Source organism: Takifugu rubripes, chromosome 2, assembly GCF_901000725.2.
Source record: "Takifugu rubripes chromosome 2, fTakRub1.2, whole genome shotgun sequence".
Lineage (NCBI taxonomy): Eukaryota > Metazoa > Chordata > Actinopteri > Tetraodontiformes > Tetraodontidae > Takifugu > Takifugu rubripes.
Window position 1 is genome coordinate 1,413,860 of NC_042286.1, and position 15,648 is coordinate 1,429,507.

At 41.7% G+C, this 15,648-nt stretch overlaps 1 protein-coding gene across 3 annotated transcripts in view; it reads left to right on the forward strand.

Annotated features, from left to right (window-relative positions):
* Positions 1-15,648, forward strand: part of LOC101064508 (dihydropyridine-sensitive L-type skeletal muscle calcium channel subunit alpha-1-like) — a 54,529-nt gene that overhangs the window by 35,370 nt on the left and 3,511 nt on the right. For all 3 annotated transcript variants that reach the window (XM_029832869.1, XM_029832870.1, XM_029832871.1), the window contains 9 exons: positions 675-701; positions 789-914; positions 3,797-3,862; positions 4,079-4,170; positions 4,367-4,526; positions 5,228-5,355; positions 6,389-6,485; positions 7,056-7,158; positions 15,518-15,619. In XM_029832869.1, coding sequence (XP_029688729.1) covers positions 675-701; positions 789-914; positions 3,797-3,862; positions 4,079-4,170; positions 4,367-4,526; positions 5,228-5,355; positions 6,389-6,485; positions 7,056-7,158; positions 15,518-15,619 — 901 coding nt within the window. The remainder of the gene's footprint in view (positions 1-674; positions 702-788; positions 915-3,796; positions 3,863-4,078; positions 4,171-4,366; positions 4,527-5,227; positions 5,356-6,388; positions 6,486-7,055; positions 7,159-15,517; positions 15,620-15,648) is intronic.

Genomic DNA, 15,648 nt, shown 5'->3' on the forward strand with positions numbered 1-15,648 from the left:
TTATCTCAAGGCATGAACAGAAAACCAAAGCTTAATCTCCAACTAAGCATCAGCGGCAAAAAAAACAAAAACAGGAACAGGAAGAAACTCAACAGGTCCATTCTCATGGGGACCCCTGGAGCAAGAGATAGGGTGAAAAGGGAAGGGCAAGAATAAGGAGCCGAAAAGACACATGTAACAAATACATTATAAATACATAATTGTTATGTTTTTTTATACTGAAGATATAGAACTAAAAATTGAGTGGGTCGTGAGGTCGGACAACAATAGACAACACTACAGAGGAAGGCAAGAATTACATCAAACACTCACCTGAGAGAAGATAGGAAGACATGCAAACATGCAATGCAATAAACTGGGGCGTTAAATAACTCATTAATTTAATAATGCAGCGTGGCAATATCAAGCCATACATTTTGTGAACATTGTATAAACTATAAAAACAAATGAACATTTGATTTTCTTTCTTATAAACTACAAAAAATCTATTTGCTTTTGCAATTACTATATTTCAACTGGGGTGCAGAGGAGAGAGTATGCTTGCCTATGTTTAACATTCACATTTTCAGCACTTACATGTACCATATAATATGATTGGGCTGGCATAATACTGTGAGAACTGGTATATAGCAGGGAAATATACAAATCTAAAACTAAAGCATTTATGTTTGCAGGAAGTAGACCCGATGCAGGCAATTGCGGTAAGTTAGAACCTAACACATAGACATTCACAAGTATATTGAAATTTAGCAATTAGCAGACTCTTATGCCAAATTTTCTCTTTTTAGTCTTCTGAAAATCTGAGTGTATCAGTCACCTTCTTTCGACTTTTTCGAGTCATGCGCCTTGTGAAACTACTAAATCGCTCAGAGGGAATACGTAATCTTTTGTGGACCTTCATAAAATCTCTCCAGGTTAGTAGTGACCATGAGCAAAATTGTGGTATCACATGTTTATGTATTAATTTGCTGAGGAAATACAGATATCTATGTGTAAAATATTTCATCTACATTACAATGAAAAGAAAAGTGCATTCAGAATCAACATGCAATTAGTGTCATTGGAATATATATAAAAATCTCTTCCTCGCCCGCCTGGGTGGCCCCTCCTTCAGCTTCTGGTCCTCTACCGGAGGCCTGGGAGTCTGAGGGTTCCGTGCAGGATCTTAGTTGTTCCTAGGACTGCGCTCTACGGGACAGAGATCTCTGATGTGGTTCCTGGTATCTGTTGGTGCCATCTACTTAGGTTGGGCGTTACTGCCCCTAGTGTCCCAATCACTACTGGGACCACTGTTGCCTTCACACCCCACATTCTCTCAATCTCTTCTGTCAGCCCTTGGTACTTCTCCAGCTTCTCGTGCTCCTTCTTTCTGATATTGCTATCACTTGGGATTGCTACATCTATCACCACCACTGTCTTCTGGTGTTTATCTACCACCACTATGTCAGGCTGATTGGCCACGACCATCTTGTCAGTTCTGGATCTGGAGGTCCCATAGAATCTTGGCCTGCTTGTTCTACAGCACTTTGGGGGTGTCTCCCACCTGGACCCTGGGACCTCCAGTCCATACTCAGTGCAGATGTTCCTGTACACTATGCCCACCACCTGGTTATGCCACTCCATGTATGCCTTACCTGCCATCTATGCCTCGCCTGATAATGTTATATAGCTTTAGGCACTCCAGTATCCATGTGTGTGGCATTGAGTCATAAGCTTTCTTGTAATCAATCCAGACAGTGCCAAGGTTGGTGTGCTGCATCCTACATCCTGGTGTGATTGCCGTGTCAACCAGTAGCTGGTGCTTGGCACCTCTGATGTTGTTACCTATGCCTTTCTGTGCTCTGCTCATGTATTGATCCATGTGCCTACTGATCTTAGCCACTATTATGCCTGATGGGAGCTTCCATGTGGTGCTGAGGCAGGTTATGGGCCGGTAGTTGGATGGTATTGTGCCCTTCTGGGGGTTCTTCATTATGAGGACTGTCTGGCCCTGGGTTAACCACTCTGGGTGGTTCCCCGATCTTAGCAGCTGGCAGCTGGCAGGAATGTCTGGCAGCATTTGTGCAATCAATCAATCAATCATGGCTGCAGTGCTTTATTCTGCCACTTTCAGTGCAAGCAGACAATCATGGAGTGTAGTCAGCTTCTTAAGCTAGTAGGCGTGAATCCTATGGTGCTGTCCAGCTCTTCATTTTGGACACTCCTGTTTGGATGTTTGCTAAGGTGCTGACTGCTGGGTCTTTGTTTTGGAAGTTGGAAGCTGTGCTCTGTCTGTAGGTCTTGAGTCATTGGGCATTAGTGTTGTGTGTTGCCTCTTTCTCCCAGATACTCTTCCAGTATTGCTCAGCCTCAGCCCTGGGGAGCTATTGTCATCTTGTTGCCCTGCCATTGAGAATAGACCTTGGCTGGATTGGTGAAGAACACCTTGTTTATTCTCCTTGCCTCTACTTCTCTTGTGTACCTCTTTAGTCGGGTAGCCAGGGCTGTGAGCCTTTGCTTAGCAGTCTCCAGTGCCTCAGGTATGGACAGTTTGTTGTACTTCTTGGGCCGCTCTGTCCTTGGATTCACACCTCTACTTAGCTCTGTTAGGAGGCTGACTTCTCTCCAGGTTGCCATGATTTTTTCCTCTAGCCTTCTCCTCCATGGGGCCATTTGCTCCTTATGGCTGTTCATGCTCTTCATCTTATAGCCAAACATCTGTAGGATTACCGTTGCCGCTGCATTCATCAGCTGATTGGTCTCAGTGATGGTAGTGGTAGGGATGGTTGACAGTGCCGTGCTCAAATCATCCAGTAGAGATTGGTCTGGTACTTTGTTTGTTAGCCTTGGCAGGGAGGTAGCTGAGTTCCCCCAGGATTCTCTCTCTCAGGTCAGTTGCCCTTGTGTTGAGTCTGTCTGTCACTGGGGCTTTGTACGCAATCGCAATACTTGGGGGTGATGGTGAAACCACCCCCAAGCTGAACTGATGTCCTGGCTCCCCCTTGCTGTAGCATATTTGTACCATGGATGGGGTAAAACACTGTACCTAATCAATCTCTAGCTGTGATAGCATCTTACAGTATTATAGATATTCCAACACTGAGCTGCTTCTTCATGAGCTGCTTCTTAGTCAGTAAGGATGTGGAGTTTTGAAGCAACCATTTCTTCCACATCATCTGCATGTACCCTTTCTCACTGGTGTTACTCCCATAGTAACACTCCATCAGTACCAGGTTCTCTGCCCTGCTTCATGAATGCCTTGCTCCAGTAGCCAATTTGACATCAGGTAGCCCTGGTTCCCCGACCCCTGACGCGGACCTTGTTGTCCCGGGAAATGTCCAAGCCAGTATGACTCTATCATTTATGGTTCAGCTCATTCCGAGGTTTGTTTGTTTGTTTGTTTACTGCTTGTTTATTGTTTGGGCTTGGATTGTAAAATATGCTCAAAAGAACAATATGGAATTGTAATAATAATCTATAAAGGGGTGTGCAGGGGAAAAAACAACAAATATTAATCCAAAGAGATATTTGAATAAAAAAAATTATGAGCAGGCTTAAAAGTGCATAAAACTCTATAGAGGAAAACACAAGAGGACATTAGTATAATTTTGTAATAATCTGGCACAGGATTGTGTCAGCTGCAGTCAATTAACCCACAGTGAATGAAAACCAATGCAAGGTGACCTTGTTGCAGGGATTTAGAAGCCACTCTCAAGCTGCCAGGGGAAGAAAATGCAGAAATAGAGGGGAAAGGCATACAGAACAAAAAACAACATGATAATTTTGTGAATTTGCTTGTGATTATTATTTATTGCAGGCGCTTCCTTATGTGGCCTTGCTGATTCTGATGCTGTTCTTTATATATGCTGTGGTTGGAATGCAGGTATACATGCACACAGAAACATACAAACATACACAATGATGACCTGATCACATTTAGTGTAAACTATTCTAGATGCTTGGTAGAAAGATTGATAATATAGATTGTAACAACTAATTATTTGACTATAATCTATCTACAAACCATTGTAAAAGCATATATTAATGTACATTTCTGATTTGATGTGTATTTTTATTTCCCACTTTCATATTTTTTCAGATATTTGGTAAAATAGCTGTTGTCGATGGTACATACATTAATAGGAACAACAACTTCCAGACATTCCCACAAGCTGTTCTACTGTTATTCAGGTTGTTGAGCCCCTCTGATCTTTTTTAAATGTCAATTTCTTAGGCTTTGTTGGCTCTAAATAATACATTCCCTTGCTTAGAATGTAATGTTTATTGATATTTTTGTCCTGTTCAAAAAAAGACTTTATCTAAAATCACAGTCAAAATTACAGTAACTTTTGATGCTGAACTGATTTCTGATGTGGTTGATGTTTAGATGTGCTACAGGGGAAGCATGGCATGAAGTAATGTTGGCATGCATGTATGGGAAAAAATGTGATCCAAAGTCAGACTACCTACCTGGGGAAGAGTACACCTGTGGATCCAACTTTGCCATCATTTACTTCATGAGCTTCTACATGCTTTGCGCCTTTCTGGTAAATTCAATATTATTTCCCTGGATTATCCAAATACTGTTCTTGATTGCATCAGAAATAACATTTTTCTTTATAGTGCAGGGATCTTATTCGGATATGTATGACCTGGATGACTGAGAATCATAATAGACATTCCACTTCAGATTCAGATTCAGATTTAACTTTAACTTTTGTCCCACATGAGAAAATTTACAGCGCAACAGCAGCAACAAAAGCACGCAGAAAAAATTAAATAAATTAAATTTGAGATAATAGAAAATATACAAATAAAAAAAGGATGTATATATACAATAATCCAAGATAAATGGATAATCAGCCCTTGTATATCTGTACATAGTACAGAGGGTGTATGCAATATACATGTCAGAATATCTAAAAACTATTTTAAAAAAAGTTATTTCTGATGCAATCAAGATCAGTAGTGATTTAAAGTCCCTGCCATAGAAATTATATTTTTTTTAATTATTATTACTTTAGTGTGGTGTTCTACTGATATCTTGCTGGTTTCTTTGTAAACTGCAGAAATAAGGCAGTACTTTGAATACAGATGGAGTTTAGCCAAAAGTAAAATGTTAGTAGCATATTTATAAATTATTTGAAAACAGAAAACATTTTTTTCATAATAGTTTATAGCACAGTACTAAAGTGTAACTAGCATTGTATTTGGACCAAGACAATCACTTCAAACTTGATTTTTGCAGATCATTAACCTGTTTGTGGCAGTCATCATGGATAACTTTGACTACTTGACACGTGACTGGTCTATTCTCGGTCCCCAGCACTTGGATGAATTCAAGAAAATCTGGGCAGAATATGATCCAGAAGCCACGTAAGAGTTTTATATGTGATTTATGTCCAAGAACTTGGATGTGCCTTAGCTGGTTGAACTAGGTGTTAACCTTCCTGTGGAAGGAAGCATTTCAAAATTTCCATTTCTCTGTAAAACCAGCTTATCATGATAGTGACTTGGTGTTGTTACCATTAATTAATAGTAATTAGGTCCTCAAAATTGGTCAGATTGCCAAAAATTGGTTTGTGTCTACTCACAATTCAAGTGCTGTGTTGTGGATTAATTTTCATAATGTGACTAAAATAATATTTATTGTACAACTAGATTTGATGCCAAAACAGCTTATAGCATTTTGGATAGGTGTCAGGGACCAGACGAGAACCCAAGAGCGACACCAGAGTTCGGTTGAACACCGCTTTATTGTCAGGAACAGAAGGCAGTTGGGTTTACTGGGGAGCAGGCAGGATAGAATCGCTGGGGACAGGCAGGGTTGAGACCAGGCAGACCGGCAGGCAGGAAAACGCTGGAGAGTCATGTGAACCACAGAGGACAATCTGGCAGGGAGGCAGCGTAGTGCAGGGAACTAAAAGGGGCTCGTGATGGTGCTGATTGGCCACAGGTGCGTGGGGCGAAAGAGGACTCGGGCGGGGTTGCCCGCAGCTGTGACAGATAGGTCTGTTTTAGTTGCTAGATAACTTACAAATTCCACTAAAAGACCTTTCCCAAATTTGTTTTTTCCCCTTGTAGAAGTTGTATATAAGTTATGGGACTCTTGATGTGCTATGATGTGTATTTATTTCTGAGGAAGACTCAATTTTTTCGGATTCCTTTTGTATTAAACCTATGATAATATTGAGCGAAAGTTCTACATATCATTTTAAATTTTAAAATGCATATTACTGACACAATTAATGACACCTTTTATCAAGCTCAACCTTTTCAAAAGCAGTAATGACATTTAATGTCACATTAAATCAAATTTTATCTTTAGATTCTGGACACTTTGTAATTTGTTGTCTACTCAGTTTCCTACAACAGTGGGATTTGTGTTATATTTTTTGCCCAATTACAGGGGACGTATTAAGCATCTTGATGTTGTCACACTCCTTCGGAGAATACCTCCTCCTTTAGGTTTTGGAAAGTTCTGTCCTCATCGCATTGCCTGCAAGGTGAGAAAATTAGCTCCTGACCTATTTAGCATATTAAAGTCTTTCTCTCTCTCCCCCCCCCCCCCCCGTCCCTCTCTCTCTCTCTCTCTCTCTCTCTATATATATATATATATAATGTGAATTGGTAATATGTGTATCTTACCAATTCACAAAATAGAAGAAATAATGAAGGCTACAAGAAAAGTAATACCGTAGGTCCAACCACAAGGTGCAGATATTTTTGAACTATGTGGCAGCTGAGCATAAATAAACATCAATAAATGTTGAGAAACACTTGACGTAATTGGTAGATAATAGCAAAAGTAGGTCAAAGAGAAAAGACTGAAAATCTTTTCCACGCTATTCTTGTTCTTGGAGAAATTAAATTTAGCCACAGACATTAAAATTAAAAATGAATCAGTTCTTGAAACAAATCAGAAAAATATATGGATATGAAATCTGTCCTGCAATTTATAGATCAATAAGGTTAAAATGGTTACAGTTATTGCAGTAGTTATTCAAAATAATAATAAAAACACATTTTCTAAACTTAAGTATTTATGTGCTTTTATGGTGTTTTTGTTTTCCCAGAGGTTGGTCTCAATGAACATGCCTCTCAACAGTGATGGAACAGTTACCTTCAATGCAACACTATTTGCACTTGTAAGAACTGCCTTGAAAATAAAGACAGAAGGTAGGGTTGTGGAGTGAATCTAATTGCAGATGAGCCATAATTTTGGCTTCTACTAATGCATAATTAATTGTTCACTGTCAAAAATAATTTTACAATAGAATTTTGTCTGTAACCACAACTCCTCTGAAACCTATTACTTTAAGCATACATATTTTGCCAGGAACCTTTTAACAAAACATTTCTATATTTTAAATAAAACAGTTGCACTCTCTTTTTCCAAAAAGTATTTTCACTTTAAATCCCTTTTTTACTCGTTCTGAATAGCTTTATCATGACATCTCTTTACTAAAGGTTATCTTGGTAGACTACCAGATGGCATCAATCAATCAATCAATCAATCAATCAATCAATCAATCAATCAATCAATCAATCAATCATAGCTGCAGTGCTTTATTCTGCCACTTTCAGTGCAAGCAGTGATCTAACAACGTCACATACTCTCCATATCTGTTGGGCAGCTTCACAAGTCTGCCACTAGTCATGCATGTTTAATCACTGGTGTTGTGCAAAAGCTAACAGAACTTTGTTCTTGAGAGTGTCAAAAGCTTTCTCAAAAAGTTCAGGTGGACTTGTAAAACTAAATGACAGTCTTATATTATCTTGGGGTATCTGCCAGACACCACTAGCTGCATCCCAAAGGGAAAACACCTTGACACGTGGTAGTTTTGGCAAGATGACATTAATAATGGGTAACACATAATTCTCTCTCTTCACAGCGTTATTTAGCTTTTTTAAATTCTACAAATATCCTTGGCTGATCTTAGTTTTTCTTGGGAAGACTCCCCTTTAACAAGAAGAAACTTTGAGCAGGCTCATGTAGTGGGACTGTCCTGCTAAAGACCAGCTGGGTAGACAGGTACATTAATTATAACAAAGTGCTAGTGTAGGAGTTGAGTGTGTCAGCGGGGTTCAATATCAGCAGGTCAGAAAACAGCTATAAAGGCAGTGATACCTGTAGATGGATGCAGAGAAGGAGAGGAGAGGAGAGGAGAGGAGAGGAGAGGAGAGGAGAGGAGAGGAAGCCATGACTTTGGACCCTGGCATCCTCTGCCTATAGCAGCATAACTAAGATGTTAACTTAACAATTAGAAAACCCTCTAAATAGGATAATTCGTCTGACTAGAATAGTAGCTGGATCTACAGAATTACTGACTATAAGCTTTTTCAAAGAGGAAGTCTTAAGTCTAATCTTAAAAGTAGAGATGGAGTCAACCCCCCGTACCTGGACATGGTGCTGGTTCCACAACAGGGGGTCCAGATAGCTAAATGCTCAGCCCCCCATTTTACCTTCTGAGACTCTGGGGACCACAAGTAAACCAGCATTCTGAGAACAGAGTGGTCTATTGGGACTAATTCCTCCAGGTAGGATAAAGCTTGGCCTCTGAGGACCTTGTATGTAGATCAGAAGAAGAATTTTGAATATTATTCTAAATCTAATGGGCAGCCAATGAAGAGACACCAGTACAGGAGTTATGTGATCTCTTTTGTCAATACCTGTCAGAACTCTAGCTGCAGCATTTTGGATCAACTGGAGGCTTCTTAAAGAGTTGTTTGGACATCCTGATAATAAAAAATGACAATAGTCCGCCTGGCTCCTCTGGGTTCATGGATTAATCTAGCTGCGTAATCAGCATAACAACGAAAATTTACTCCATGCTGTTGAAAAATGTTTCCTAAGGGAAGCATGTACAAGGTGAAAGCAGCAATGAGGTCCAGCAGAACCAGCATAGAAACCAGTCTGTGATCTGAAGCTATAAGAAGATCCTTATCAACTTTAATAAGTGCTGTTTCTGTGCTGTGGTGAGCTCTAAAGCCTGACTGAAAAATTTCAAAAAGGCTGTTCCTCTGCAGGTGCTCCAGTATTTGAGTCACCACCACCTTCTCAAGAATTTTAGAGATAAAAGGAAGGTTGGATACAGGCCTATAATTTGCTAACACATCAGGATCCAGTGATGTTTTTTTGAGCAATGGTTTAATCATTACTACCTTCTAGGACCGGGGTACATAACGTGTCAGTAAGGAACAATTGATCTGGTCCAGAATAGAGCTGCCTATCATTGGTAAAACATCATTCAACAGGTGTGTTGGGATGGGATCTAAATGACACGTGGTGGACTTGGATTACTGTGAAGACGCCTCAGAAAAATATATAGGGGTGAAGGAGTTTAAGAAGTTTATGTGCTCATTGGAAACCCTGTTCACACAGCACATCTGGCGATTGTCTAGTAGCTGTTGGGATGCCTGATTATCTTTTTCTTTAATAGTCAGAACTTTATCAGGGAAGAAGCTCATGAAGTCTTCACACTGATGAAAAGAAACCTGGAATTTTTCTGGTTTTCAATTAAAAAAAGAAAAATAAGCTTTTCTGGCCTCATGGAGGGCCTTTTTTTATAAAGTACCAGACAGTCTTTCCAGGCTAAATGGTATTTAACTATTTTACAAGAATATAATTTCCTTTCTGTCCTTTGCGTTTTCTGCTTGAGGGTCCTAATGTGTGAATTATACCAGGGAGCGCACCTCCTCTGATTTTCTGCAGTTTTTTTTTACTGCATTCTGCATGATTGGTCAAACCACTGACATCAGTCTGACCATTGATTTGGGTGGTAGAATTCAAATTTCTCTTTAAGTTGGAACTGAGTGCTCATTAGACATCTTAATAAATAAATGGACAAATATGTCTTGTTGCATTAATATTTTATTGACTACAAATACATTAGAATGCATTCATTTTAAAGATTGGAGTAAACCCTCATGATTGGAGGATGAGTCAAAAGGCAGAATCCTTTGTTGACCAGCAGTGATTTTGTTCCATGCACAGACAGCGGAGCAATTTCTACAACAAGCTCAGTCGCATTGGATCTTGTAAGAGCAGAGACAAACAGGAGCTCATTTATTTATGTTTGCCTAACAATTTATTCCTTTTTTAGTTTCATTTCCCCCTCCTGGGCTTCCACCTTATTGTGGCGGAGGGGTTCTTATTGTGGGAGCTCCGTTGTCTGGGGCTTTATGCCCCTGGTAGGGCCACCCATGGCAAACAGGTCCTAGGTGAGGGACCAGACAAAGTGTAGCCCATGACCCCCTAATAACAAAAAACAACATTGGTGCCAAGTTTCCCTTGCCTGGATGCGGGTCACCGGGTCCCCCTCCTGGAGCCAGGCCTGGGGGCGGGGCACGTTGGCGAGTGCCTGGTGGCCGGACCTCTGCCCATGGAGTCCGGCCAGGCACAACCCGAAGAGGCAACATGGGGCCCCCTTCCCATGGGCTCACCACCTGCAGGAGGGGGTTGGGTGCATTGTGTGTTGGGTAGCGGCCGAAGGCAGGGACCTTGGCGGTCTGATCCCTGGCTGCAGAAACTGGCTCTAGGGACATGGAATGTCACCTCTCTGATGGGAAAGCCATTCCTGTTTTGGGGGCCATCTCATTGTTGCCCCTCTGATGCACTTGTTTTCATTACCAACAAAGCCGCAGAAACTGATTAACAACCACCTCTGCTACTTAACTGACCAGATCAATATACCAGAAATTTGACTGATAGGTTGCTATACTCTGATTAAAAAGAATATCATTTGAGCAGTGTATTTCAATGTATAGGTTTTGAGTGTCAAATGATGTGGTGAAGACAGAATGAAGGTTTAACCTGAAAAAGAACATTTGGTTTCACTCCTTGCTTCTTTCCTTCAGTTTCCACATTCCAATAAACCATTTAACAGGTCGAACATGACTGCATTATCTCATTTTATTGGTAAAAATATACTATGCAGGTCAGGGAATATACGGTATTCATCAAATGGATAGTTACCAGTGGTACCAAAGGCTGGTCTAAGCAACTAGATTTGACATTCTCATGTCCTTGCCCCAAAAGCTAATGTAGATAGGGTTGAGTTCAGGCGAAACTTTGAGCACTCAGTCGTGCCTTCCTGCAGTCTGAGTGTTGGTGCTCTGCCTACGTGGTGTTGATCTCACCTACCAAAGAGAGTTTTTACTTTTGAATTACTTCTTTTCCACTCAGAACCTGGACCTCCTACTGTAAACGGAGATCTAGCTAGAACCAGCTTATGACCATGTTTTCTTTAAGCTTCTTCCCCTGACAGCTCATTCTTCAGTGTCATCATGAGACAAAATATTCTTAGGTGTTTAGCGCGGTGTAAACATATCCAAGGGTCGAGACCAGTGATTTGAGAACTGAGAACTTTATTACCAGCTGGGGCCTCAAACAGACAACCACACACTGAGGGTCACAGCCAAAGGCCAGATACAAGAATGTGCAGAACACAATATACTATCACTGTGCGCTGGCTCCTGCTTTAGTTGCCTTATTTGACTATATTTCAGCTTTGGGAGCTTTTCATACCCAGAACACAACTAAATATGGTTATCCACAGGTCAAAACTTATTTTCCAAGGTTAATCCTTGGGCCCTCTTGTTTTGTCACCCTACATTCTATTTAATACTAATTTACTAATTTACATTCTGCTCTGTTCTACCTATGCATCTACAAGCTTGTAGATTATACTGGTCATATTGCAGAGAAACAGCCTGTTTGAGATGTTTCAGTCAGGCTTTAGAGTTCATCACAGCACAGAAACGGCACTTCTTAAAGTTACTAATGATCTTCTCATAGCTTCAGATCATCCTGTTACATAGACTGGAATATGTGATTGGGATTAAAGGGACAGCACTAGACTGGTTTGGATCATATTTATCTGATAGATACCAGTTTGCTCATGTCCATGGTGTTCCCTCCTCATACAGTAGGGTTAGCCATGGAGTTCAATCCTCTTCACCTTGTACATGCTTCCCTTAGGGAACATTATTCGGCAGCATGGGATAAATTTTCATTGTTATGCTGATGACACGCAGCTTTATTTATCCATGAAACCAGAGGAGACAGAGAAGTCCGTGAAGCTCCAGATCTGTCTTAAAGTCATAAAGTCCTGGATGTCTTCAAATTTCCTCCTCATCAACATCTGTGTAGATTCTCAATCATCCAGGTCATTGTATCCAAGGTAGTTTTCTATGTCAACTGGACTGGGTTTCTTCTCTTGAAGACGTTTCGCCTTCTATACAGAAGGCTTCTTCAGTTCTGAAATCACTGGGGAGAGAGCTTGAAAATATATAGCCCCTGGGGACCATCTGCATGCTAATGATCTGGGTGGTCACCTGAGAGTCGTTAGCAGGGTCGTTGGTCGGGTCGTTCACCTAGTTTCGGTTGAGGTGTCTCCCCTTTGTCTGCTGGATCACATGGTGGTGAGTCACTGGATCTCCTGGAATGGTGTGAATGTTTGTTTTGCTGTTGGAAGGAGTGAAGGACTGCATTGTATGTGGGTGATAGGAAGTGCCTCAGCCCATCACCTCTGTTTAAGGATGGTTTTTCCAATTTGACATGGATAGCTTCCTTGACACCCCTTTCAAACCAGCGGTCTTCTCTGGCCACTATCCGTACTTGGCTGTCCTCAAAGGAGTGCCCACTCTCCTTTAGGTGTAAGTGGACTGCTGAATCCTGACCCAAAGAGGTGGCGCGTCTGTGTTGTGCCATTCTTCTGTGGAGAGGTTGTTTGGTTTCCCCAATGTACAGTTCCTTGCATTTCTCCTGGCACGGTATAGCATAAACAACATTACTTTGTTTGGGTCTTGGTGTCTTGTCCTTTGGGTGTACTAACCTCTGTCTGAGACCGGTATGTCGTGTTTCTGGAGGATCCTCCTAAACTTCTCAGAGACTCCGGACACGTAGGGGATCGAAACGCTGCGGCGTTTGTTTCTCTCCTCCTTTCCTTTGCTGGGGTCTCGATTTCTTGAGGTTTTGGTGAAGGCCCAGTCTGGGTAGCCGCATGTTTTGAGAGTTGTCTTAATGTGGTCCTGTTCCTTCTTTCTGCCTTGGGATGTGGTGGGTATTTCTCTGGCCCGGTGTTGGAGAGTTCTGATCACTCCCAACTTGTGTTCAAGTGGGTGGTGAGAGTCAAACTGAAGGTACTGGTCGGTATGTGTAGGTTTTCTGTAGACTTCGATGGTGAGATTTCTGTCCTCAGTGATCTTGACTGCGCAGTCCAGAAAGGCCAGACTGTTTCCTTTTGTATCTTCCCGGGTGAATTTTACATGCTGGTCTGTTTTGTTGAGGTGATCGGAGAACGCTTCCAATTCTTGTGTTTGAATTTTGACCCAGGTGTCGTCCACATACCTGAACCAGTGGCTTGGCACAGTTCCTGTGAAGGATGTCAGGGCCTGGGATTCCACCTTCTCCATGTATAGATTGGCAACTATGGGGGATACTGGTGAGCCCATGGCACAGCCATGTTTCTGCCTGTAGAAGCCTTCTCTGTATTGGAAATAGGTGGTGTTCAAACACAGGTCCACCATGTGTTCAAACACATGGTGCAGATTTGGGCCGGTGTTAAGGTTGTTCTTTCTGGAAGATTCTTGTCCAATAGAAGGTGCTTGTGGATGGTGTCTATGGCACTGGCGGTGGGGATGCACGTGAAGAGTGACGTGACATCGTAAGATACCATAGTCTCTTCTGGAAGTAGTGTGAGTCCACTGACCTTTTGAGCAAAGTCTTGGGAGTTTTTGATGTGGTGTGGGGTGTTGCCAACCATGGGAGACAAGATGGAGGCCAAGTATTTGGAAATGTTGTATGTTACAGAATTGATGCTACTTACTATGGGTCTGAGAGGGGTCCCTGGTTTGTGGATCTTGGGCAATCCATAAATGCAAGGGATGGTTTCTCCTCCTTAACCCAGGAAAAAACTGGTGTCCTGAACCTCTCAGGGATAGATTAGATCATATGATCACTCTAGATGGTATCTCATTAATTAACATCTAGTCTCTCTGTGAGGAATCTAGGAGTAACTTTTGATCAAAATCTCTCCTTCAACTCACACATTAAATTAGTCTCTAGAAGTGCCTTTTCTCACCTGAGGAACATCACAAAGATTAGGAAGCTACTGACGCGGCATGATGCTGAAAAGTTCATGCTTTTCTTACTTCCAGGCTGGACTATTGTAATTCTTTATTATCAGGGTGTCCAAACAACTCTTTAAGAAGCCCCCAGTTGATCCAAAATGCTGCAGCCAGAGTTCTGACAGGTATTGACAAAAGAGATCACATAACTCCTGTAATGGTGTCGCTTCATTGGCTGCCCGTTAAATTTAGAATAATTTTTAAAACCCTTCTTTTGACCTACAAGGTCCTCAGAGGCCTAGCTCCATCCTACCTGGAGGAGCTAGTGATACCTTATCAGCCCAATAGACCGCTCCGCTCTCAGAATGCTGGTCTACTTGTGGTTCCCAGAGTTTCTAGGAGTAGAATGGGGGGCCGAGCATTTAGCTACCAGGCACCCCTGCTATTGAACCAGCTCCCTGTCCAGGTATGGGAGGCTGACTCCATCGCTACTTTTAAGATCAGACTTAAAACCTACCTCTTTGAAAAAGCTTATTGTTGCCAATTCTGTAGTTCCAGTTACTATCATAGATAGACAAATTATCATACTTAGGGGGTCGTCTAATCGTTAGGTCACATCTTAGCTATGCTGTTATAGGCCAAGGCTGCCGGGGTCCGGAAACATGATCACCTGACAGGCCTCTGTTACCCCACTGGGTCATGGTTTCCTCTCCTCTCCTCTCCTTTCCTCACTTTTCCTCCTCCTCATCAAGCAGACTAGTTATGCTGATTCCTGTGTAGTTTTTCTGCCCCCCCCCTTCTATTCATTAACAGGTATCGCCGCCTTCGGAGCTGCATGATGACCTCCGGCCCGCCCCACTGACCCGTTGTATACTGTATTTTTGTGTGTGTTTCTGTGCTCTATGCCTCTCCTCTCCTCTCCTCTCCTCTCCTCTCCTCTCCTCTCCTCTCCTCTCCTCTCCTCTCCTCTCCTCTCCTCTCTCTTTACCCAGCTGGCCATCAGCAGGAGGGTCCCCCTACATGAGCCTGGTCCTGCTCAAGGTTTCTTCCTGTTAAAGGGGAGTTTTTCCTTGCCACTGTTGCTTGTCTGGGGTTAGGCCCTGGGATTCTGGAAAGCGCCTTGAAACAATTTTGATTGTATAAGACGCTATATAAATAAAGATTGATTGATTGATTGATTAATTGATTATACTGATGGTACTGAGTATATTAATCATATCAAAAGATACATGTCAAAGGATAAAAATAAAGAGAATAAACGATATACATCAGCCCCCTACAAATCTCAGAAGGCATGATTTTTATCTGCACAGCATTCTGAAGAAATTAATAACTCTAGCTTTGAACTGTAGTAATTATGGCCAAAGCACTGTGTGGTGCATGGCCTGATTGCTGTTTTTATTGTATTGTGATAGGACCAACAGTATAATGATTTTCTTCACCTTTTTGTACCTCTAATGGTCAGGTAATTTTGAACAAGCTAATGAAGAGCTGAGGGGAATCATCAAGAAGATTTGGAAGCGGACGAGTATGAAATTACTGGATCAAGTCATCCCACCTATTGGAGGTCAGTTTTTATATTTTTATGACTTTTTT